Here is a 27,500-nt window from a genome sequence, read left to right on the forward strand (position 1 = left end):
ATAAGCCAGAGTGCATTTTATCGGTGTGTGTGATGTGTGCGTGTGCGTGTGCGTGTGCGTGTGTGTGTGTGTGTGTGTGAAAGTAAGAGAGAGACAGAGACAGACAGACAGACTAAAAGATTCCGTGAGATTAATTCTAAGTGGACATTGAGTGACATTGAGACCAGGGATTCCAAACCTGAGGTCCGGGGCTCACTGGTGGGCCATGAGGATACTGGAAATGAGCCCCCCAAAATTGGGTAAAACACTAGATTCTATTGATAATATAACATTCATACTGTGTGTATATATATATATATATATTATATATATATATATATATATATATATATATATATATATATATATTACAATGTAAAATAGGTATTTGTTCTTTAAAACCCTGAAACAAAACCTGTTTTCACTGTGATGCCGATAAATTGGAAATTCCACTCCTTCCATTGATCCAAGCCGGAACCCAACAAGATGAATTGATCATTAAGGCTAAACATGCTCTGAAAATGCACGTGGCCCACCCATCTGACCACTTAGCACAAACTCTTTCAAGTGGGCCTTCATCCAGAAAAGATACAATAGACTAAAAAAGAATACCTCCTCACTAAGTCATAATAGAGACTATTTGAATCAGCATGTGTTATGAGCATTGTCTACTTAAGAGAGCCGTGCATGTGTGCGTGCATGTATGCGATGTGCATGTGTGTGCGTGTGTGTGTGGGGTGGGGGGGGCACAGTGCATGCATGCCTGGCTGGCTAGTGGGAGCTGAAGGATACAGATCAGATGAGCCAAGACTTAAGTACACACACACATGCACGACTTGCTCCGCTGAACATGATGGGCACACACACACACACACACACACACACACACACACACACACACACACACACACACACACACACACACACACACACACACACACACACACACACACACACACACACACACACACACACACACACACACACACGTCTCTCTTCTGTCACTCACTTTCACACACGTACCCGATCACATATGTACAAAGACAAACACACAATACCCACACTGACCGACACACACACACACACACACACGCACACACGCACACCCTCACACACTCACACACACACACACACACACACTCACACACTCACACACTCGCACACACGCACGCACAGACAGAACGCCAGTGAAAATTATTGATGTGCTCTCTTATAAAACAGTGGCTTCTCCCCAAGGTATTCCTGGCAACATCAGAGGCTGAAAATAGCTTCCGACCCAAATAAGTTTCCCCGCTGGAGCAGAGGGAGGCAGCCAGACCACAGCCACCGGCGACTGGCTTTACTAATTGGCATCATTTTACAACGAAATAATATGTGGGTCAATAGACTGGATAACACACACGGTAGTAAATTGGACGAGCGCGGGACGACGTAGTGTGAAATTATTTTCCTGTGCTGTCATCGGAAGATCTCACCCCCAAGCTTTCGGTCGCCCGACCCCGCTGGTTATGAAATACCGGGAGTCGTGGTTAATGGGGGCTGTCTTACACTCGACGTGTAAGTGAAGCGCACAAGCACCAGTGGTTCTCAACCGGTTTTATGTCGAGGGCCCCTTAAATTGATATGTATTTGACCGTAGACCCTCATTTGAAATGATTATGTGCCAGGGACCCCCCATAAGAGAAGATTTGTCATAATTTGTCACCATCTTTCGAAAATAGCAAATTTACAAGCTCACAGCGTACTGTGTAACGCGCTGTGAGCTTGTAGAGCAGCTATTTTGGAATAGCCATAAAATATGTAGTTTAGTATTTAAACTGTTCATTTTGTTGGATATACTCAACAAACCCTCCGAACCCAATATTTAGATGGAATCACAGCTTACGGAATTCACAATAGATTTGACTTTTAAAGCATATGTACTAAAACAAACACACAGGAGCGCGCGAGTATGCTCGTGCATGCACACACACACACACGCACACACACACACACACACACACACACACACACACACACACACACACACACACACACGCGTCATTGTACTCTTCCATTATTTGTAACCTTACCTAAACATTCATTTGACCCTGTTTCCAACCCTATATTGCTAAAACTAAACCATAGGCCTGACAACAGCCTCTGGGAAAGTAAGGACCCAGAAAAAAACATGTCCCTGCTTTCTAGGATATTACTTGGTCCTTCTTTACAAATGTCCTCACAAGAACAGGAGCGAGCATACACGCACACACACACACTAGAGCCTGACCGATGCCAGATTTTGGAGTCCGATGCCACCGATGTTTTGACCGTTATTTTGTCAAAATTTCAGAGTTTGAGAACTGTAGCTACAATTTATTTTATTTAGCTTGTACTCTAGTCAGAAATGTTCAAAAATACCTGATCTACAGGCTCACAACGTGTTACAGTGCAACGTGTAGCTTGTAGATCTGCTATTTCTTTATAATTTTGATTCATTTTCCCCCTACAACGACATGTCCGAAATAGTGGCGCAAACTGATATACAGTAATGGTCGGGCTCTAGCACACACACACACACACACACGGGGAACCAAGGCTCATGTAACCACAGATGTCTTTTGGAGCACCGATTGCTAATTAGCGTCGGGAGATGCCTCTAATCAAAGGCAGGTTCGCCGGGCCGTCATTAACTTTAGAACAACGCGCCCGGTCCTGGTTGCACGCCGTGGCAGAACAATGGGGAACAGAACAGGGGTGCGCTGTGCACGGCGCTGATGAATGGCTCTTCCCACAGGTCTCATTAAAGCGCTGAAGGGCACTTTTCCCTGGCTGTCTGAACGCTTTAGCAGACTGTAAAGTCATCTCAGCCCCTCTTCCCTATACCAAATGTCCCCTCGGGGAGTTCATAAAGTTTTATCTTATCAACACACCATAAAAATTCACTGATCCCACATTTGGTTCATGGCAATATACATACTCAGCATAATATGCAGCTATGTACTGCACGTATGTAGTATGTACAGTATGTATGTATGCATGTATGTATGTATGTATGTATGTATATATGTGCATGATATTGCCAGGGAATCCACCCTTACTAAGGGAATAAGGCAGGACTACTCTACATTTATATGTATGCATGTACATTTATGTACAATTTCAGCATTGCACAATATATGAACAGAATCAATTCAAAGTCAATGCAAATGTGTAATATTGTGTAATATGTTTGTAATATGCACGTGCATGTGTGCCATGAATACAGCATGTATGTACACTGGGACATAGTATACAGTCAGTGTGCATGCTAGTCTGCACTACTCCCGTGCTTATTTGGTGAGGTCACGATTATACAAGATCTACAAGCTCAAAACTTGCCGCGATGCAATGCGTTTTGAGCTTGTAGATCGGCTACATACGCCACTTTTGTACAACAAAGTATACTACAGGGTTAAAGGGTTAATCATACTAGTCAATGTAGTCGATGATGAACAATCGGGTAGAATTGTTTCGTGTCGATTCCTTGATATAGGCTATAAGAAATAGATAATACTGCTTCTCGATACATCTTCAGTTAATTGCCCAGCCCGATGTCTGAGCATGAATAATTTCAGAATAATTTTCTTGCGAGCATAAACATAAAAAATAACAACCGTTCAGGTGAAACCGCCCCTCCTCAATCTGGTGAACACTAACAGGCCCAAACATTTTTATCCTGCCAGCCTTGGATTCCAGGCTTTTTCATCTAACTCTCCAGGCTCCCGCTCTCTTTGAATTTGCACTCCAAGGACATGGATCATTTAATTGTTTCATTTGTTTGCAATGCAACGCTTTTTTCCCCCCTCATATTTTTATCCAAGAATCCAGTTACACCACATGAACCCCAGTGTCCCCATTCTAGGGGTGAAACGTTTGCTGATGACAGATCTACAAGCTCACATCATGTTGCAACACAACGCGTTGTGAGCTTGCAGATCAGTATTTTATTTTTTTGGCGAAGATATTTCACGAATCCTTTTTCCCCTCAACACTTGCCTCTAGAGGGAAAAAAGGAGTGGACCTACAGTAGACCCCTGGGGGACACCAGTCAAAGAAGTATATCGTTGCTGTCGGGTGGAAATCTCATACATCGAAAATTGTTAATTTTCACGATTCTAATTCAAAAATAGCATACAGGGTTGGAGATCCGCTATTTTTTCTACTGTTGTGTGACACTGTAGTGTGACGAGGTAGGGTATTATTTCATGAAAAAACATAACATTTAAATATGGAGATAAAAGGTTTCTGCCCGGCAACAACATTTTAAGTGGTTACATTATCCTAGTACTACCGAGGCCAATTCACTTCTCCCAGTGCAATATTTTGAAAAAAGGAGACATGGCCTTAGGCCAGTGTTTCTCAACTAACAGGACCAAAAACGTGGTCTGTGAGAGGGGGTGATGAATTTGCGAACAAAGAACAACTTCAATACAAAAAAAGACCATTGTTTTAGAGCCAATCTAGCCTACTGGGTCTTGACCTCGTGGTCAAGAAGAATTTGGGTCCCGGGGTTAAACCACTCGGCCGCTGCCTCAGATGCCAGTAACTTTCATTTGGCATCCCGCGTAATGTTCCCCTGACATGCCTCTGGGGGTCCGGGACACAGAGAGAAACACTGCACCAGTTCCACTCACTATTCCTCCATTTATCTTCTGTCTTTCCATCTCTCCCTCCCTCCCTCCTCCCCTCCCTCCCTTTCGTTTTCTGTCCCAGCGGGGAGCTGCCAGAGCAAGACAGGATGCACTGCATTACAAGTAAATGGCAGCAAATAGCACTACTACTGAGAGAGAGAGAGAGAGAGAGAGAGAGAGAGAGAGAGAGGCAGACAGGCTGTGCAATATGACTTCAAATCAAATCACAATGACTTGTGCCTCGATTATGATTAATGAATAATTTTTTAAACTAGTGAAAATAGCAGATCTACGACGCGTCGCCAGCTTGTAGATCGGCTATTGTAAACAAAGTATAATACAGGGCATTGTAAAGAAAGTATAATACATAGCTTAAGTGGTTAATCAAGACTTAATCGATTAAGTTGATTATAAATAATCTAATAGAACTTTTTCGTGTGGGTTCATTGATATATAAGAAATAAAATACATTCATTTAAAACCTTGCTTCTTGATTATTTAAGATCAAGTCAGTTATTGGTTCTAAATGTGGGTTTCTATGTATTTTCGGTTAATTGCCTAGCCGTAGCATATAGACAGAAGGAGATGGATATCGATATAGAGATGCAAAGAGAGGTGAACAGAGAGAAGGAGAGAGAGAGATCATTGGGAGAGGGGAGAAGAGACATGAATAAAAAACAGCTTAACTCCAGGCTATTACAGGATACAATTACTTCTAACAAGCTGGCAATGCTACTCTCTTGGAGAAAAGGAATCTAGAACAGTGGTTCCCAAACCTTTTAGCTCAAGACCCAAAAGATAAATGAAATGATTACCCGGGACCCAAACTAGTGAAAATAGCAGATCTACAAGCTTGTGGATCTGCTATTTTCACTACTCCTTAAACATTTGTTTTCTAATTTAGAGAATTTCTTTGATTATTTGTATTCTATTCATGAAATTCTTTTTTTGAAAAGGGTTAGAAATCTTTAGAAAATCTTTGAAAATATCAATAATTAATGACAAAGATAAAGGGATATTCACTCGTGACCCATGAAAATGAATCCGCGACCTACAAATGGGTCCCGACCCACTGTTTGGGAAACAGTGATCTAGACAACCCATGTGTATATATTTGAATAAGGTCACTTATTGTACTGTACACTTATACTGTACTATACACATACTATACCTGCTGCTAAGTGATGTCTCTCTTAGAGATTATATGCACAAAGGACTGTTTCTATATCTATGCTATTCAACTATTCCTATACATCTGTTTTTGTTAACAATGCACCGTATGTATATAGTTGACATTGCTCATAAAATATTTACATAATATGACCTACACCTGTGTTCCTTGTTTCTTTTATTCTGTATTTGTTAGTTACCCCCTTCTTGAAACTGAAAATGACGGGATTGGGAGCTTGTACGACGTAGAATTTCACCCACTTTTTATTTTACACCAGTGAACCTGTGATGTGACAATAAAGTTGAATCTGAAAGTGAATCTGAATGTGAGTCAAGCACTATTTGAATGCAGACAATAAATGGAAACGGAATGACGACTTTGGCACAAGTACTGGGGTCGAGTACATTGTCCACCACTGCACTGACTACTAAGTGGTTTAGATAGTAATGGGGTTATACACAGTAAAACTGCAGTTTCTTTATATAATTCAACTACAGATGGCGTGATAAGAGGAAGATAAGCAGGAACGGGGGCATGAATGGGAGAGAGATGGATGGGAGGAGCGAGCGAGAGGGCGAAAGGTCACACGGATGCCCGGAGCCACAAGGTTTGCTGGCTTTGCATACTGACCACCACAGCCTGTAGTGCCTGTATGCAAACAATCTACGTATACGTAAACACACATGCGTTTGTTTGATGTTTGCACACAAACAGACAACGCACACGCACACGCACACACACACACACACACACACACACACACACACACACACACACACACACGAGAGTATTCTGCATAATACATAAACTTCTATTTACACTTCTATTCACCTTGTGGATGGAAAACACGCACGCACGTGCGCGAGCACACACCCACACACAACTTTGAGTATGTGCTCAAGTAGCAGACAGTGCAAGTAATAAAGAACCGTGCATTTTTCGGGATCTCTCTCCAGTAGCAGACACAAAGACAAATGGCCTCGCATCCACAATATCTCAGTTCAAGGGGATCCGACGACCTTTTAAAAAGTATTTTATGAAAGCACGCTCCGCCTTTACAACTCAACAAGGCCCGACATGATGGGTAATTCAGCTACCGGGAGCGTAGGCTGTTGTTCTACAGCAGCCTGGAAAGCATATAGAGACGTGGTTCTCCAAGTGGGGTCCGGGGACCCCCAAGGGTTCTTGGGGGGCGGGGTTCCAGGGGGTCCCCAGCTAAATGTGTTAATACAGCATCACGATCATTTTAAGGATTTTATCCATTTATACGTTGGCTATTCAAAAATAGCAGATATATAAGCTTGTACATCTGCTATGAAAAAATCTTTAAAGTGTTTCAAAGATTTCGAATGAGTTCGAATGTTTTAACAAAAATCTTCTCTTCTGGGGGTCCCTGGCACAAAAAAAAACTGTTCAGATGGGGGTCTGCGGTCAAATATATATCAATGTGGGGGTCCTTGGCACGAATAGGTTTGAGAACTAACTACTGGCATAGAACCTATGGCACTGGTTCTCAACATCAGGCCTGGGGACCACCAGGGGGTCCAAATGGACCCTTACAGGTCTGTAACTGTGAGAGTGTGTACAAATGGAACCAAATGGACCAATACAATTAACACAGTTAATTGATTTTACAGTGTAGAATGGGGTCTCAGAGAAGAAAAAAAAGGGGGTGGGGGGAATCTAATGGGGGTCCGTAGTCTAATGCATATCAAACTGGGGGTCCTTGAAATTAAAAAAAAAAGTTTGAGAATCACTGAACTAAACTATACTGGAACCCTAAAACACTGTAAAACCCCTTTATCATTTCTACACTCAGAGATATAGACCTGTAAGGGTCCATTTGGACTGATGGTCTCTAGACATAACATTGACCACCAGCGGCCTATGGCATGATACAGTCTCAACACTTGATTCCAGGTATTAAAGGCAAAGTGTGTAACTTTGCCCAGTGTTTACATCACAAAACAATGTATAATGAGTTGTTACCCATCATTTCCCTGTATTACCGGCAGTAATCCGCCACTGGAGTAGTGTGGTGGTGTTTACCTGCAGAAACACATTGCCCAATGCCCTCTCATCGTATTTTGGTGCTTTCACTGTTTGTTTTGGTTGCCCCAAAAACATCCCCATCTACCAAAACAAACAGTGAAAACACCACAATACAGAGAGATAAGAGGGCAGTGTGTTCCTGCAGGTAAACACCACCAAACACTACTCCAGTGGCTGATAACTGCTGGGATACAGGGAAATGATGGGTAAAAATAAAAACATGGTTTTGTTATGTAAACACAGGGCTTTAACCCATTAAGACCTGAGGCCGATCGGTTTTCTGAAAAACCTATGTTGCTATATCAGTGGTGCTCACACCTTTTCATGTCAAGGACCCCCAAAACTATATGTGTTAGGCTGCGGACCCCCACTTGAAAATATGTTGTTCCTGGGACCCCCAGAAGCAAATATTTTAGTTACAAATTTTCACTTTAAAAGTATATATATTCAAAGATTTGCACACGTTTTCACGATTTTTCAAAAATAGCAGATCTACAAGTTTGTGGCGTGGCACAAAGTGACGTGCTATGAGCTTGTAGATCAGCTCATTTTGAATAGCTAAAGTATAAAATGACACAGATGCTTTTCCGGTTTTAATGGCTTAAGCCTGAAAGTATAATTCTAATGGCCTGTTTAGTGATGTATTTTACAAAACACAACAGTGTTCCACCATCACTTACCAGAGTCAAGCAGGTGCTTTGTGTGACTACAAAGCAGAACGTTTATATTGATCACCTAAACCGGCCATTTGTTCCATTTGTTTAATTCTAAGAATGAAATCGGCGATTACTTTACTGTAACGTGGACACAAACACACAAATCATTTTCATCTTTAGATTGTGCTTTTCAGGTTCTTGGTTGACAATGAATAAGCTGCTGTTGTGTTTGCTGTAATTGTTGAATGTCACCTCTCTAAATAGTCAACAGTTTTTTTGTGTTTGTGATGCTGTTTTTGTGTTTCATATTTGTGCAGAAGGCATTTACTGAAGAAAGACTTCTGGGAAATGGAAAAAGCACTGTCATGTTTTGAGATATTTGATAGATAAAACCTAATTCACCTTTCCGACAGGTTCTTCAGGTAGACGAGTTTGTTTTTGTTTTTGCAGTATGCACGTGGAAAAGTCTAATATATATGACATGAACAATATAGCGTCCCCATTCTGGGCATGTCATATTAGGCGAACATTTGGCAGGCATAGGCGAACATTCATTAAAAATAGCAGATCTAGAATCTCAAGCTGAGCTTGAAGATCCGTTATTTTCGGTGAAGAGATCTGGGAAAAAGGTCAATGAAGTACATCGGTCTTAAATGGTAAGTTCTCATATACCCATGTGGCAATGTAAATAATAAATGTAAATACATATATTCCTTGTTTGCTTGGGGTCCCCCAGTGGCCCCCAGCGAACTAAGCAGCCGCTTAGTTTGCTAACGCCTCGGGCCTACCCTGTTCAGCATGATGTTTCGCTGAAGGCCCCGTTTCACTAGCGACGTTCGCCCGAAGGCTGCCTGGGTTTTTATAAACTATCCGGGCCATTTTGAGAGCGCGGCGGCGTCCTTGTCGCTGTCACCGCCGAGAGCTTAGGCCTGTGATTGATGACTAGCTACCGATGACAACAACAAGCAACGGTGTTTACTCAGGGCAAATTGCCCTTGTCTCTCCTCCCCCTACCAAAGCCTGCTTCATGTCTCCACGTCTCTCTCCCTCTCCCCCCCTCTCTCCCTCTCTCTCTCTCTCTCTCCCTGGCGAGGGACGGGCCACATGGCTCGCTCTCCGGTTTCTGGATGGCCGGGCGTCCCATGGGGGGCGGGATTAGCCTCTCTCCGGATTGACAGCTAAACAAACAAATAGGCCAATGCCAGCGCTTGCCGCTTGCCAAGGCTGCCTAGCAACAGGTGTTGCAGGACGGGGCTTGCTATGTTTGGCATGTCACGGTCAATGACAGTTTTAGAATGCCGGGACGGCGTTTGAATGCCTGGGCATTATCAGGATGCACCGACATGCCTCGCGGCTTTCCAAAACGAGAAACCCGCAGGGCCCAAAGAGTGGGCACACAGTGGACCTTTTTTTTTTGTAAGCGAAAATATCCCTGAGAAATCGTTCAGTACCGTGCCACATTTTGATTGCATGATGCTCCCACAGGTGCAACTTTGGAGGACAAATTGATTTTTAAATGTAGGTTCGAGGAGAGCAAGCAAAATTAAACAAGGCGATATGTGGTCTTGACTCATTGCAAAACCCCCTTGAGAATCTCACAATATGTCAATATGTTACACATACGCAACAGAGGAACGAGAGAGAAGGGGAAAGAGAAAGAGAGAGAGAAAAGAGAGGAATAGAAAGGAAGAGGTCGGTAGCAATTCCAAATATTAAAGCAAACGATGCCCCCCTCCGAGCTAGACGGTGGCAGTGAAGCATGCCGGATCGCCAGCGAGGTGCTGTTATGGCTTCCGGATTCCGCCTCAAATGATGCGAGGAAGTCATCGCCAAAGCCATGTGTGCCGGTGCGAAGCAAGAGAAAATATAAAATAATAAAATAACATCAAAACGAAACGACTGGCCCCTCTCCTCACTGTTAATCAAACTCGGGGGAAGGTTGTGTGTGGGGGGGGTGGAGGGTGGTGGGTAGTGTGGGGGGGCGGGGGGGGGGGACCTGACAGAACCTATACATAAAGATGTGCTTGTTCAGTACATCCACCCTCCTCCTCCTCCTCTTCACACACACACACACACACACACACACACACACACACACACACACACACACGTTTGAATTACTACTACACTTGCGAGGACATCAACATTTTTATAAAAGCTAAATTTCTTTGGTCATTTTTAACCCCAAAGCTTGAGTTTAATAGCGTGCCGGTGTCACGCCCCCCAAAATAGCTGATCTACAAGTACAAATTGTGAGCTTGTAGATCTGCTATTTTGGCTGTGTGACGGCATCGCACAACTAAGTATAAATCAAGCCTAAATCTAAACATCGTAGAGCCATTTATCTTGTGAGTGCCAGGAAAATGGTCCTCAATGGTCTATTGCTCATATTCTACTATAATTGTGGGGACATTTGGCTCTCGCAAATAAATATATATAGTGATACAAGTACACACACACACACACACACACACACACACACACACACACACACACACACACACACGCACACATCCATCTACCTCCTGCGCCCCTCCCTCTCGCCCCTCCGCGGCGCCGACTCCTTCCCCTCAGTGGAGAGAGAGAGAGGGGAAGTTGACGGCAGACAAATGAATACATCCTCTCCCCGTCCGCTCTTTCATCAGCGTTACACACCTTTTCATCAGCGCCCATAAAGCCGGAGCGGGGCCGCCCATCACAGGCAATCACTCCTCGGCCGGCGTGAGTGATGAGAGATGCAGCCGGCGGAGTTCAGTCGACGCCTCCCGCCGCCACCCGCCGCCGAATGGATGTTACTGGGTCAGGGGTGGGGGGGGGTGGGGGGGGAGTCGTGTCTGTGCGTGTGCTTCTCTACCACTTATGTATGAGGACGGATGCCACACGCACGCACACATGCATACGGAGATGCACAAATGGCTACACAATTGCTGACACAAATATTGTGATAATACAATAGGCTATGTAATACAAGTACACATGAGTGTGCACTTATGCACACAGGTGAAAACACACACGCACGCACGCACGCACACGCACGCACGCACGCACGCGCACACACACACCAGCACACAAATGCAAATGCACAGCTACACCCCTGACAAAAAGAATGCAATAAAGCATGCATAATAGGGCTACATGTACTGTACAAATGAGCGTGCAGTGCCGTGCACGCATAAACAAAATATTGTTTGAATTAGTCAAGTAGAATAGCAATAAAAAACCTGTAAGCTAGCCGACAAGTTTTGCCGTAGAGACTGTGACTGCTCAATATCCAAACTGAACATTTCCAGTAATGTCTTCATTTAGATAGATAGACAGATAGACAGATAGACAGACAGATAGATAGATGTATCTTATATCTAAAAAGAGATTAAAAAAACACACCCAGTGTGAAGTGGGCGGTGTGGTCACAGTGGTCATCACAGTGATGGAAGAAGTGATGGAAGAAGTGATGGAAGAAACCATAACTTAAAAAAAACACATTTATGTTTTTTTTTAAGTTATGGTCCTATTTATAGGGCTATGCACATGTGTCATGTTTCCCTAGCCAATCACAGTCCTGAATAGACTGTGATTGGCCAATCTCGGTGCAGGGTTAGGGGGGTATATTTGTGGCCAATCACAGCGCAGGATTTGGTGTGCAAATATCCAAACCTCACATATAGGGGCGGTTTCACCGCCCAAAAAACACAAAAAACACCAACACAAAAACAGGTAGTAACGTACAGGGGATAGATCAAAGTGTACATACACAATCTATCCCCAGTTGTGTGTCTATAATTTAGCCATACATGTTAATTAATGTCATTAACTTAGAGCTCTACTCTATTTTCCTCAGAATTGATACACAGAATACAGTCCTATAAACTTGCGGTGGAAATGTACTCGAGGCATTCCCAAGCGCACCGCACAAAGGCTCGCTTTCATGCGCGGACGTGTCATGGGGTTGAGATGTGCTAAACAGATTCTACGCGGCCTCCCGCCCTTCAAAGTCTTCTGACCGCTCTTCTGCTTGGAGGCAAGAAAACATCATTGTCCTGACTCAATATCATATAGGCCATCTGAGCATCATGAGGTTGTGCTGTTCCTCCACAGGTCACATAATATTTTCTAAGATGTCACCCCAGCTCGCCGATATGAAACAAGAATACATTGTGCAGGGGGGGGGGGGAGGAGACGCTCTTGTACATTGTGCAAACCATGAAAAGAAATATGAAGAAAATACATTTGTAAAGGATTCTTATTACCTATTAGACCCTATGTACTTGCAACACGTTGTGAGTTTGTATATTGGCTGTTTTCACCGCATGAGGTCTATTTTCGCGGAATGTTTGCCTATTACGGCATAGGGCTGGTCAATTCATCGAAATTGAAACTGATATTTAGAACCGATAACTAACTTAATGTTGCTCATATAAGTTAGTCGATTAATCAAGAAGCATGGTTTATTATGTTGTTTCTATTTAAAGAATCAACACGAAAAAAAATATTTTAAAAAATTTCAATCTAAATGAATAAGTCTGACTCAACCCTGTTATACAATTATACTTTGTTATACAAAGTGATAGTGGTATACAAGAATAGTGAAAAGAGCTGGTCTAGCTCACAATGTGTCAGATCTGCTATTTTCACTATTGTATCTTTATTCGTCGTTCTTTAATCGTAAGTGAGGCAAAAGTAAACCTTCTTGAGTTTTGAAATAATCGTGATATTGATGTTTAAGTCATATCGCCCAGCCGTATCATGTGGTTAACGTATATACCTTTGTTTGATCTGCCGGTGTGTTCGAGTGTGACACATTCCAGGAGCGCATGGCACGGAGAAAACTCACAAGCCCTTCTGCTCTTACACAACACAACTCTGCAGAAATCAAAAATCCATACCGCACTGATTCTATATGAGGAAAGCAAAGCTACAGAGAGAGAGAGAGAGAGAAAGAGAGAGAAAAGGGGGGTTGGGGTGACGGGGTTACTTGGCTGCACTTTCCTGCTTGTGTGTGCATGTGTGTGCATGTATGTGTGAGTGCGAGAGCAGCTGTGGCCTACTGAGGATTACATAACACTCAGACGCATAGGCACGCGTGCGCGTACGCACGCACATGCTTACACACACATACACACACACACGCTAGCGCACACACTAAACAGGGATGCAATCTTCTTCCTTGCTCCTCTCTCTCTCTTTCGCACTCTCTCTCTCCCCTCAACCAGAACTCATAGTCTTCAGCGACAGTGGAGCAGGTCAGCGAGGGGGTGGCCGAAGCTGTCGCACACACACACACACACACACAAACACCCACACACAGACGCAGCAGGGTGAAATCTGGCCTCAGCTTTTTCAACACGCCACTATGAGAGGAGACACTCCGCTCCGGGTGACCTCCACCTAATAAGAAATGCTTCCATCCGTGTGCCTCTCTCTCCTTCTCTCTCTCCGTCTTTTTCTTCTTCTCCCTCCCTCCTTCGCTTGTTGTTATTTTTCCGTGCCCCTCGTCTTACTGACGGACTGTCTCTGTGTCTGTGTCTGTATACTGTATGTCTGTTCCTACGGGGGTTTCGAGCCTACCGGACTGTGAAATGTGAAACCCTGCGGCAGAGGGAGAAAAAGTGCGTGCTCGGCAACTTCCCTCCACCTTCTGTGTCCTCCCCGGACGCCCACCGCCGCCGCCACTGCCGCTGCTGTACACACGGGCACGTGCACACACGCGCAATGCATGCCCCCCCCCCCTTCGCACGAATGGAGACGCGAATTGAGATGCAGTCGCCCACGTGCAGTACTCAAATGTTTTACTTTAGTAAAAGTATCAATACTGCAATGTAGAAGTACTCTGTTACAAGTAAAAGTCCAGAATTCAAAATGCACTTGAGTAAAAGTACAAAAGTATTGGTATCAAAATGTACTTAAAGTACCAAAAGTAAAAGCACTAAAATATTTGAAAATAGCAGATCTACAAGCTCACAATGCGTCCCATCGCAACACATTGTGAGCTTGTAGATCGGCTATTTTCAAATAGCCTATGTATAAAATAGGGCTAAAGTGGTTAATGATTTTTTTTATTATAATTTAATAATTTATATCTTTAAGTAACTAGTAACTAAAGTTTTCAAATAATTGTAGTGGAGAAAAAGTACAATATTTGTCTCTGAGATGTAGTGGATGGAGTAAAAGTAAGAGTATAGACAATTGGCAATACTCCAGTAAAGCAAAAGTACCTCAAAATTTTACTTGAGTAAATGTACTTAGTTACTTTACACCACTGCCCACGACGTAGAATGCGAGCATGCATCTATTCTGTGCGCATGCATGCGTGCATGCATGCACACATGTGATGCATGCACGGGTCATAGGGGAACGTGCCATATCCACATGTGAAAATGCTCGAGTGTATGGATACATGCGCACAGTTATGCTTAATTTATAGTCAGCGGCGAGTTGTGAGCTTGTGGATCGGCTGTTTTCTGTCGTACGACCAAATAGAAACCAGGCTTTAGACATCTTCACAGGCACAATTGTGTGGGTGGAAACGCATGAGGGCACAAGACGTGCACGTGCACGCACACTCAGACAGAACACCGGTCCTAATGGAAACAGCATCTCATCCTATACTATAGCCTATATACAGTATTGATCCACTTTACTGTTGACACTCAGTACATACATAACTACTAAGGCATATGCCTATTTTACTGGTGATAGATTGCACATGATATGTATTTATGTCACTTGGTCTGGCCAAGTGCATACGGCCTGGTTAGTCAGTAGGTCTTTAAGTCTATTGATATTAGGGGTGTGGGGAAAAAATCTAATCATACTCGAATCGCGATTATTATTATTTATTTTTAATAAAAACATTTTACACAAAGAAAATTGTTGTCTTGGATTTGCCTTTGTGTGTTTACATTATTATCAGTTGACTTTCGTGCCAGCAGACTGAAGTAGATCCTGAAATCCTATGTTTTGAATCGAGAATCGTTTTGAATCTAGAAACGTTTTGAATCGAGAATCGTTTTTGAGTCGAGAATCGTTTGTTTTGAAAAAAATCAGAAAAAAACAGAATCGTGACCCCAAGAATCGGAATCGAATCGTGAGATAGCAGCCCTAATTGATATGCCATTTTAGGTGATAAAATGCACACGATGCCTACGCCTCCATTTCCACCTACTAGTGATGGCCAATACATGATGCACACCAGACCAGCCCAGGCACAGAGGGCCAGGTCAGATGTTAACTAATCTATATACTGTCTGTTTGTATTATGTTTTAATCCTATTTTTACCAGAGTTCGGCTACTCATTTCTTATTCTGTACTAGTTCTCCAACCTCACCTGTACCGTATCTATCTTTGTTTCATCCTTTCTGCAACGCTGCTATGACAACTGAATTTCCTCCCGGGGATCAATAATATAAAGGTCTATCTAGCCATCTATCTATCCAGCCAACCATTACTAAAACTCGGGGTCTGTGGAAGATTTGGCTATATCCACATTGAGCAGTGGTTCTCAACCAGTGGTCCGGGGACCACCAGGGGGGGTACCAGGGGGTCCCCAGCGAAATTAGTTAACATTGCGTCACAATCATTTTAACCACTTATCTTTGGCTATTCAAAAATAGCAGATCTACAAGCTCATAGCACGGCACCGAGTGCTACAGTATGAGCTTGTAGATCTGCTATTTTTGAAAAATCTTGAAAATGTGTGCATATCTTTGAATATATATATATATTTTCTAAAGCCAACATTTTTAACTCAAATCTTAGCTTCTGGGGGGTCCCTGGCACAATGTGGGTCTGCGGCCAAATTTATATCAATTTAGGGGTCCTTGGCATGATAAAAGGTTGAAAACCACTGACATGGAGCAACCCATAAAGCACGGCGCAGGCCAGCAGCGCCACGCCACGCACGGCCATTTTGCCATTTTGCTTGGGTAAGGCGGTTGAGGAGGATGGTTTATGTCATGATGATGCGCGTGTGCATGTGAAGCCTTGGGGACCGGGCTCTGTTGCAGGGCAGACAGTGTGTCCTGAGGTCATTGACGGGCTGCAAATTCGTCGGTGTCCTCTTACCTTCCTCCCCACCAGGGTCAAGGACTGTGGAGGAGGAGGAGGAGGAGGAGGAGGAGATTGGAGGAGGATCAGCCAATGGCGGAAAGTAACCAAGTACATTTACTCAGGTACTGTGCTTCAGTACAATTTTGAAGTGCGTTGACTATTTTTTGATAATTCTGCTCTTTGATACTTCTACTCCACTACATCTCAGAGTCAAATATTGTACTTTTTTATGATTACGATTATTTGATTTAGCTACAAGTTACTTTGCAGATTTAGATTATTGTTATAAAACATACATTAACACCTTAAGTGCCATTTATTCTGTACAAGTTCACAATGCGTTGCATCACGATAACTTGTAGATCCACCACTGTTTATCAGCCAGTGGAGCCTGAAGTCAGTCCTCTAAAAACAATGTTATTCATTCAGCTCATCTTCCAATCAAACCATTTTCACTTTTTACACTTGAATGAGATCTTTAACAAGCCAGTTAATATTACCTATACAGCAGTGCCAAGTCAAGTCAATCAGAGCCAAAGACAGCAAGAAAGAATAAAACATTAACCACTTTTAGCACCCTGTATACCCTGTAGAAATTTTTTGAAATTGTAGGAATTTATTTGAAATGTTGAAATGTTTGGACACTATTTTTTTTAATATATTAACATTTTGGAAATTCTGACAAATTTGAAAATGTTCACTGATAATGACAGAGCCAAAATAGTAAAAGCCAGGTTGAGTGGTTAAAAACAAATGTGAAAAGAATATGAAATGGGTGCCAGGGAGAGATGGACCTGTATATCCAAAAGGTTACAGATTTGGCAACAGACAATGCACCACATGCGTATTTGAGCAAAACACTGAATCGCCCACTCACTCATCCATTATCCGTTGAGAGTAGCATCAACTAAAAACCTGTAAAATATACTTGTGTAATACAAAACAGGGTCATAGGAAAGACAAAGACCCAGAAAATAAATAGCTTCTCCCAACAAGATACGTCCATTTCCTGAATACATTGTTGTTTGCGGCTGGGAAATTGTGGTTTTGAGAAATAACGAGTATGTTGTGGACAGAACAGAATTGAACACTCCAGATTCCTGTCAGACCCACCAGGCTCATTTGAACCAGATTACAGCGAGTCAATCAAATCTATTGGGTTTTCTCCCACCTATGAACCCATCAACTGTACCATAACTAGGACATTACGGATTAATTTTGACAAACGCTAGGGTCAATAATGCAAATCGGCCCCACAAATGCAACAGCTGAACATTTTGGAACACTGGTTTGTTTTCAAAGCTGGCCCTATAGGACCCAGACTGCTGCTACTGTAGTTTTCTGTTCCACCAGGTAGCTAATTGCCAATTGCCATCACCTGCTGTCCAGGGTCTAAATTAAATTGAGTCCCAATTTTAGACAGCTAGGATGAAAACCGGCAGTAGCGCAGGTCCCCGCTCTAAACCTCTGCTTATAAATTGTTAACCCCTTAAAACCTATATACTTAGTTGACCGGGGTCCCCCGGGGGTCTATACTTGGTCCCCTCCTTTTTTACCTCTACACCAAATCTACAAACTCACAATGAATCACGTTGCGACATGTTGTGAGCTTGTACATAATGCTATATTCGACGAATGTTCGCCTATTATGACATGCCCATAATAGGGACACCAGGGTTCATGTGGTTAAATGAACACTCAACATTTCACTGTGTTCCTCCCCATCCGTCGATGAGCAAACTGATTCATGCCTCACAGACACGAACAGGGGCCACAGTCATCACTCTCCCCATCGTATCTCCGGGAGCCATTTAGGACTGACAGCAACGGCCTCCTATCTCTGCATCAGAAACCATAAAAGCATCAAGTCTGGATTGTGCGCGGAATACAGAGGGGAGGGAATTGTTTCAATGTCAGGCCTATACGATATAGACAAGAGCTTTTAAAAGTGAGCCGGCGTACGCCACGACTCCCGCATTCAGGAGGACACAACGTCACATCCAATGTCCCCCCCCCTCCCACCGCCCCGCCGCTCGATAACCCTGTATACACTGATGGGAACAGAAATAACACCAAGATATTTGTTGCATTGACTTGTAACAGGAGTAACTGGGTTCTAGATGCTTTAGAGAGAGTCCAGAGAGAACCACGGGCCAACAGTGCAAAACAACTCCACTAAAGACAAACAGCATCATCCCAGTTGGTCTTGCACCCGCATTTTATCTGTGATTTCCTATAATTAACTAGGACTTCTGCCATGTGTTAGGATGATGCGCAATCCATAGCTTTTATGTGTCCTACCCAGGATTCAAACCTGGGTCTCCCACATACCGCTCATCCAAGAGAGGCAAATTGACACTTGACTAATAGGGGAGATATTGTGCTCATGAGCTTCAGGCAGTACTACTTGTCAACCAGTAAGGTGTCCTACCCATCACCAAGGTCTAAATGTCTCAATGGGAGAGCATAGGAGACCACCTCCAACCACAGCAGATGTACTAGTTACAGTATATTGTAATAACATGCTCTACCGTATACAGATTAACCAATGTTTTATTCATTGATTTCAAATCATCTTCAAAGGAAAAACTGAAATGAGCGCATTCCAAGTGGCAGGGCAGAAGGACAGCGGGGGTCAAATGCCTTCCCTGTGTGCCTTGTGAATCTGACATTTCTTTATCTGAACGCATATCTATTCACATAAAGGCATGTGAATGTGCAGCATGTCTAAAATAAATAAATAAATAAATAAAGGAGAGAAAAACAGCAGGGCACAGACATTCATTCTGCTCAGATTACAGTTTGACAGTTCCAGCCCAGTAAAAAAAAATAAAAAAGCCCTCCATGTTTTTTGTGTGTTTTTTTTTTCTTCTTCTTTTTTTACATATAGAGCATTAAAGCTTGGGTGTTTTTGCATGGTGTTATCACAATGTATAATGCAGCCGTGTGATATGATAGCCTGTGTCAGAGCCCGCAGGCCAATGTCGACCTTGTACATTTAACAATTCAAGGGCACTGGATATGGGTGAGTTGGGAGAAAATGTTAAAAAACAGTGTGTGTCAGTGTTTAGCGGCAGGACGCCAATTAGTGCGAGAGCTGCACTTGTGGTCACGGAACGCAGAGCTCTCTCTCTCTCTCTCTCTCTCTCTCTCTCTCTCTCTCTCTCTCTCTCTCTCTGCCTCTCTTTACGCATGGGACAGGACAGGACGGGAGGGGCGATTTCAGCCCCGCGTTGCTCGAACAATACAGGCATCAAATTTCATATGCAATTATATTTATTTATTTTTTTGCCCGGTCAGTCCAAGTAGGCTACACAGCAGAAAAGCATCATCATCATCATCATCATCACCAGCAAATATGTTGCAGGTGCGGAACGGCTGAGAAGGGGTTGTCTATTTTCAGCGCGTAACGCACAGAACAGCCAACAGTATAAAACACATAAACCTCTTTGGTGTATTTTAAAATATATATATATATGCTATATATGAATTACGTCTGCTATCAAAGACAAAGAGACGTTTTATAGCAATTCTTTGAGAGATGAAACAAGTGAGCGCCGTAATAATGGCCACGCAACGCACGCTGCCTGCATGCATGCATGCTGGACCGGTGCGTCTCCACACGCATGCATCCATCATCACCGCCATGTGGTTTCAGGACTGCTATATAGTCCTCGTACCGGCATCCCCCCCACCCCCTCCCTTTACCCCCACCACCCCCCACGTTTAAGCACTTGAACCCCAGCATCAGCATCCCAAACATTCTCCAATGAGACGTTGTGAGCTTGTAGATCGGCTATTTTTGGCGAAGAAATGTAGCGTATAGGCTATAGAGGGGAAAATAGCAGTCCAAGCACAGTTGCAACTCAGGTCTGTTTTACTATTAAAGAACAGGGGGGGGGGGGGGTTCAAGTGGTTAATATAAACTATAGGCTAGGCTAAGTGTCCAAGATAGGCCAGTGGTTCTCAAAGTGGCCAGTGGTTCTCAACCCCCTGGAACTCCCTCGAGGACCCCCAAGGGGTCCTCGAGGGAGTTCCAGGGGGTCCCCAGCTAAATGATAGATAGGAACCAAACCAAATGGACCCTTATGGGTCTGTAACTACTCAGAGAGTGTACAATTTGGTTCCATTTGTACACTCTCAGAGTTAAATTGACATTGATTTTACAACATAAATTGGGGTCCCATCCCTGAGATATAAATGCCATTAAATGGGGGTCCGTAGCTTAATGCATGTCAAACTGGGGGGGGGGGGTCCTTGAAATGAAAATGGTTGAGAACCACTGCATTAGGCAACAGAACCACAGTCATCACCACCAGACCCATCATGACAGCTATGTTCTCTGCATGGTTATCATGCATAGTAGCCTACTATAACAGCCGCACCACATTTTACACCGCATTCAAAAAAGAGAGCGAGGACCCAAGACGGAACGAAAAAGCCAGACATGTTAGAATATCCATTATAAATAAGGACAAGGGGCTTCTCCTCCCCCCCATCCCTCCCTCCCCATGAGGGGGGGTTCACACAACTCTAAGTAATCTAGGGGGGGGGCGGCAGGAATCTATTATTCACGACCATCTTTATTATGGAAGTCAGATCCACATCTTCCTAAATACAATCTGACAGCCTTGCAGGGCTCGAATAGCACCGTAATCTAATCATATAAATGGAATGCTCGCACAAATTATTCAATGGTTAGGGCTACCAGTGATATAATCTGTCTGATTAGTTGATGTGTTTCCATGATCTGCCCTTATGTCTTATTATCCATGGTCTATCAGTGGTTCTCAAACATTTTCATGTCTAGGACCCCCCCAAATTGATGTGTAATTTGGCCGAGGAGCGAGGACCACCCCATTCCAGATTTTTTCAAAAAAAGAAATCGAATTAAAATTGGTTTAAACTACAAAAAAAGAATGTACATTAAATTGTATAACATTTTGTAATCTGTTCTTAATAAAAAACATATTTGACCAAACAACATGTTTAAACTAAGTGGTTACACTGATTTTGGTGCTACATTAACTAACTCATTTGGCTGGGGACCCCCTGGAACCCCCTCAAGGACCCCTGGGGGGGTCCCCGGACCTCACTTTGAGAACCACATGGTGGTCTTCAATCCATGTCTAGATGAACTCAAAGTTGGCATCAAGGCGCATGCATGGCATGGGTCATCGGACACACAAGCAGCATGTTACTCACTCACACCCTGATCAGTGATCAGTCACCTGCTGATAATAATGAATAAAGAGCATTATATTGTAGTCACCTGCTGCCAGTTCTCCTCCAGCGACGGCATGGCAGAGAAGTAGCCGGTGTCATGGACGAGCTGAAGTTCCTGGAAGATGCTATGGTTCGCCAAAACATCCATGTTTTTAGAATGTGCAGCTCCGGTCAATCGCGATAAAAAAAAAACAACAACAATAATGATCCACAATACAAAATGTATCTTCTCTTCTTTTTGTTTTGCTGTATCAATCTTTTGCGTCCACTTTCATATTAAGTCCATAATGAGGGGGATAATAAATGACAAGGTAAAAAAAAAAAATCACACCAGCGAGCGAGATGTCACTGATATAAAAGTCTGGAGGAGAGTTTTTTTTTTTTTTTTTTTTTTTTTTTTAGGGCGATGGAGGCTCCATGTGTATCCGTCAGGCTACGTCTGTCCGCCACCTTGCGTGCACACTGTCCGCGATGCTTTTTATGGTTATTATTCTTATTCTACCCTGGGTATCGGCGGTGCTCCGGAGCGCATGCATCACATGCATGCAGACTGTATGGCAGGATGACGGTCCGCTGATCAAGAGCCAGAGGAGGAGGAGACTGGCTTAATGAGGAGGCGTGGCGGGGATGCTTTAGCCGTCACACTGTCGGGTGGAAAAACCTCGTATCGGTGGGAAATGGGGGGGGGGGGGGGGGGGGGGGGGACACACGGACCTGTGTTCCAATATGATTGAGTCGCGAGGTATTTTTATTATCCTAGTTACATTTCATTGGTTCAATATTTTCTTAATTGTATTATTATTTATTTTGTATTTTGTATGTTGTATTTAAATTTATTGTTAAACCCCAAAGACAGACATACACTTTAAAAATATAATAAAAATAAATTGCAAAAATAGCCAAGACACATTGAGAGCTTGTGGAGTGGCTATTTTTGTACAATACTTGCACCACTTAAATAGTAGGACATTGATTGATTGATTGAATACTTTATTAACAGTTTGCAGATTGTACAGAGGCAGGCCTACGGTTTAAAAATGATTGTTAAAAGGATAACACAAAAAGCCCTAGGGGCTTGTTTCCATTGTCCAGGGCATCATATTCATTTACGGGAAAACAAAAAACATTCAAAAGAAAGTTTCAATATTATGGGGGAGATACGAGGTTTCAGCAATGCTGTCAGTCAGCTCCCCCTGCGCGTCCATACAAGGTAAATGTGGGCTGACGCTCGGGGCGCAGAGCTCCGCCTCTCAGAGTGGTGCCGAGGTGCGGGGGGGAGGAGCCATGCAGAACTCTGGACCAGAGTAGGTTCTGCCGAGACGTCGCTCACAGTGCGAATGCCGGCTTGATAGGGTGAGCTATTTATGGGACGGGTATATAGATTTGGATGAAGCGTTTACTTCGTTAGTCGGAGGCGAGGAGTCGCGCTGTCGACATCGCGTGCTGCCAACGAGTGTAGGGCTCCAACAGTAGGGACAGTTGCCCCCATGCACTGTGGACCACTTTAACCACTTAAACCTGAGCGGAGTCCCTTAGGGCTCTATGCGAGTGTCTTTTCTGTTTTCTGTTATTGTGGGGAACGCTTTCGCAGAAAATAGCAGATCAGCGCCCATACCCTAGGTGGGGTTGGCGAAAGGGCCTCTCTCTGTGGAGTTTGCATGTTCTCACCGTGTCCCAAGTCATTTATTAAAACAACCAAAGGCTGACCAAAGTGCTGCACAGAAAATAAAACACACAAAACATCAACCAAAACATCAAACATCAGCATGTTGCAACTCCACATGTTGTGAGCTTGCAGATTTTTATCAAAGAGATTTTGGTGGAGAGGGAAAGAGGAGACCCCTGCCTGGGGTCAGCGAATTATAGGCTAGTTCTCAAACTTTTTTGGCTGCACTCTCCCTGCTTTGAAAATCCAAGGACTACAACATTTTGCTTAGAACATATTGACAATAAAAGTCCAGTTTTGATGTCAAATGATGTTCAAAATAACACAGCATAGGGCCTAAGGGGAAAATATGTGTTCTTTTGATCTTTTCAATTCACAACTGACATAATTTGTGCTTATCAAATTTGATTTGGTTTAACACTTTGCAGATCAACAGGTTCACACAGTTTGTTAATGTTTCATCATTAAATGATAGTGAAATACCTTTTCAACTTTCCACTTTCTCTCACATACCCCCCTGTAGTACCTCTGATTACCCCTAGGGTACGCCCATTTGAGAAACTGATATTCTGTCCTGTCCTGTAATCCCAACATATTGTCACTCGTAAGTATAGTGAGTGATGAGATGGAGCAAAATCTGACCCGTTTGATGTGATGGGAATCCCCCCGTCATCTTTCAACGCTGGTCGTCTCGCCCACACTCCACCTAGTGCCGTTCTCACTCCCAACGCGTAAACATTTAAAACAGTGGTCCTCAAAGTGAGCTAAAGGGTTCCTTGAGGGGGTCTAAATGGACCCTTACAGGTCTGTAACTATGAGAGTTACGGGGTCCTTGAAATGAAAATGTTTGAGAACCACTGATTTAAAACAAGACTGGCACACTGTCAGAAGTGGGCTTGAGTCCCGTGAGGCAACTCCTAGCGAGCCGTCAGGCGAACCACTGGTCAACGTGTGAGGACGTGGAATCCTGTTGCGTCAAACAAACGGGTGCAACATGGTCAAATCCTGTCCCATCCCAAAGCGGTAGCTATACCACTGCTCTTGGCAATAAGCTTGACGCAAAATGTATCTTCAGAGGCAGTAACTCAATTCTAAAACATTTAATCAGAACAAGTAAAGTTACAAGATTCACTTGAGCTCAACTTAGAACAGCGGTCAACAAACTTGATCCACTGACTGATTAACTCTAACTCAGAACTATTGGCTGTTACGTAATTAGTAGCATAACTAAAGCAGGACGTAATTACGGAAGTAGCATGACTAAAGGAGAATTTCTGTTGGCTATGATGTAATTAGTAGCCAGCATAACGAAAGGAGAATTTATATTGGCTACTAAGTCACTAAGTGCATATGATCAATTGTTAATATGGCTCTTGCATGGTTTTGATGGGGAGGATAATGCACGTCTTGACTTCCTGTGCAAGTTCAATACACTCTAAAACAGTCGAGCATCATTTATGCTTTGTCAAACGGCAGTGCTGCTCGTGGAAAACAACAGATATTCAGCCAGTGACATGGTCGTACAACCAATTATGAATTAGGCATAAGAGTATAAAAGTTGTCAAGACTATAAGCACCTAAAATTAATCTCCAAGTGCGCGTGACAGTGGAAGGCCTAGATTAGTGGTGCACGGTAGAATCCTCAATATTAATTAAACCAAGAGTGAAAAACTGGACACACACACACACACACACACAACATGCTGTACCAAGAGTCAGACACACAGATGCACAAACACACACACACGCACGTACACGCACACACACACACACACACACACACACACACACACACACACACACACACACACACACACACACACACACACACACACACACACACACACACACACACACACACAGTAATAAGTGATGTAGAGGTCTCTGTAATGTAATCTCATTACAGTGCTTTGGTAGGCTGGACCAGGGCCCTGGCAATGTGATTTACACCACATGGAGGGAGAGGGAGAGGGAGAGAGAGAGAGAGAGAGAGGGAGAGAGAGAGAGAGCAACACAACCTCCACTGACATCTATCCATTTCTCATAGGCCTGCCTGTTTCTCTGCCTCTCTGTTTTTCTCTCTCTCTCCTGACTCTCTCATTCTCACTCTCTCTGTCGCCACCTCTTCCCACCCTCTCTCCTGTAACACAGACCTATATTTGGTTTACAATGTGTTTTACAAGAAAGAGAAGAAGAGACGGGGGTTAGAAAGAGGCGAGGGTAGGGAAACGAGACCGACGGACGCAAGTATGGGCACCGAGCACGACCATGTCCTCTTCCGCTGTGGTGCGCTCTCGCCAACCAGAACAACAACAAAAGAAAAACACACACACACACACACACACACACAACTCGACAGTGTCCAGCTTAGCTTGTCATCACACGGTTGACTGAAGCGTAAATATTTAATGTACACACACACGCATGCGCGCACGCATGTGTGTGTGTGTGTGTGTGTGTGTGTGTGTGTGTGTGTGTGTGTGTGTGTGTGTGTGTGTGTGTGTGTGTGTGTGGGTCCCAAGGGTAATCCAACCTCCGCACTGATGATCACCACTCTCAAATCACACCAGTCTATGATGTACTGTAAAGTGAGTGACTGCCCCGTGTGTTTATCTGTGTCAGTGAGTCATTTAGTTTAGGGTTAACTCTTTATAAATGGGTTGATATACTGACTGTTGAGGGAAGATTGCACAGTTTGCTGCCTTTGCAACTAAAATGACTGGTGGTGCATAACCATAGAACTGAAACAATGATGGCACTGTAGTTGTGTGACCTGGCTCTGTTGACGGTTGGCTCAAAAAGAGGTTAAGGTAAAAAAAAAAGAGGTTGCACACGTCATAGCCACATTTATTTAATTTTTTATATATGTACAAATCAATGTTTCGACTATAGAGTCTTCTTCAGGGTGAGATCCCTTCCAGGTTAAAAAGAGGTTAACCACATGAACCCTAGCATGTCTGTTCGGGGCATTTCATAATAGGTGAGCATTTGGCAAAAATTGGCAAACATTTGACGAAAATATCTACAAGCTCTACAAGCTGCAGGCTCTACAAGCTCGCTATGTGTCGCAACAGCGAAGACATTTGGTGTGTAGAGGGAGAAAAGGAGGGGACCCAGAATAGACCCCTGCAAGGGGGACCCCGGGTCAGTGAAGTACATAGGGGTTAAGTTGTTAAAAAGAGGTTGACCTCCGCTGGTTGATTCAGGTTTGGTTTTGTTTGCTCCTTTGTTTTGCATATTTTCAAATGATTTGTAGACGCTCGTCATGAAAGTATGAATGCCGTCCTTTATGGCTGTAGCCGGCAAACATCAGAGCTTCAAACAGCAGCAGGATTTTACTGTCTGCAATCTAGTTTTCAAGGGAAAGAATCTGATCTCGTAGATCACTGGAACGGTATCCCGATTCAAATCTACTTGAAGAGCAGCGCCGGTTCATTGCGAGATAACGTTGCCACTTCAAAACGACTCAATTCCAGTTCAAATCATTCAACTTGGATTATTTTATTTTTTATTTTCACAGTGCGCAATGTGCAGTGACTCAACACCACAATCTGGTATCGGTGTAACACATAAAAAAGGTAAGAGCTTTCATCTTTACGTCCATTCTCGATTGAGGGTCCCAAGGCCAAATGCATATCATGGATAAAAAATAAGCACGGGGCTATTATCCATGGGCACACAGCGTTATATTGTCAATGCTGACGCTCGCTCCTACCTGGCAGTTGCTGCTTTTACTGTATTAATAATGGAACTGGTGCCATCCATCACAGGGCATACGAGCCTGCTAATCATGTCAGCTCCCGCATATTCATTCCTTTTCATCTGGGGGGACGGGGGGGGGGACGGAGAGGGAGAGGGAGGGAGGAGGGGGGAAGCGAGAGAGAGAGAGACAGGCGGTGAGACACCTAAAATGGGGGAACGGGGTGCTGAAAGACAGAGGAGAGGGAGAGAGAGAGAGGGGTGGTGTGAGATCCAAAGAGAGGTGGAGGTGGTAAAAGACAGGGAGCAGCCTGAGCCTATCGGAGAAAGCAATAGAAAAGGGGGGGAGAAA

General features: G+C 43.6%; 1 protein-coding gene across 1 annotated transcript in view; it reads right to left on the reverse strand.

Moving 5' to 3' along the window:
• klf7a (Kruppel like factor 7a) overlaps nucleotides 1–21,931 on the reverse strand; it is a gene marked incomplete at both ends in the record, with an annotated part of 87,162 nt that extends 65,231 nt beyond the window's left edge. Inside the window, one exon of the mRNA XM_080422193.1 lies at nucleotides 21,830–21,931. Within this exon, the coding sequence (XP_080278319.1) occupies nucleotides 21,830–21,931 (102 nt within the window). The remainder of the gene's footprint in view (nucleotides 1–21,829) is intronic.
• Nucleotides 21,932–27,500: the final 5,569 nt, after the last annotated feature.

This window comes from Gymnoscopelus braueri, assembly GCF_963280865.1.
Source record: "Gymnoscopelus braueri genome assembly, chromosome: 24".
NCBI classification, from domain to species: domain Eukaryota; kingdom Metazoa; phylum Chordata; class Actinopteri; order Myctophiformes; family Myctophidae; genus Gymnoscopelus; species Gymnoscopelus braueri.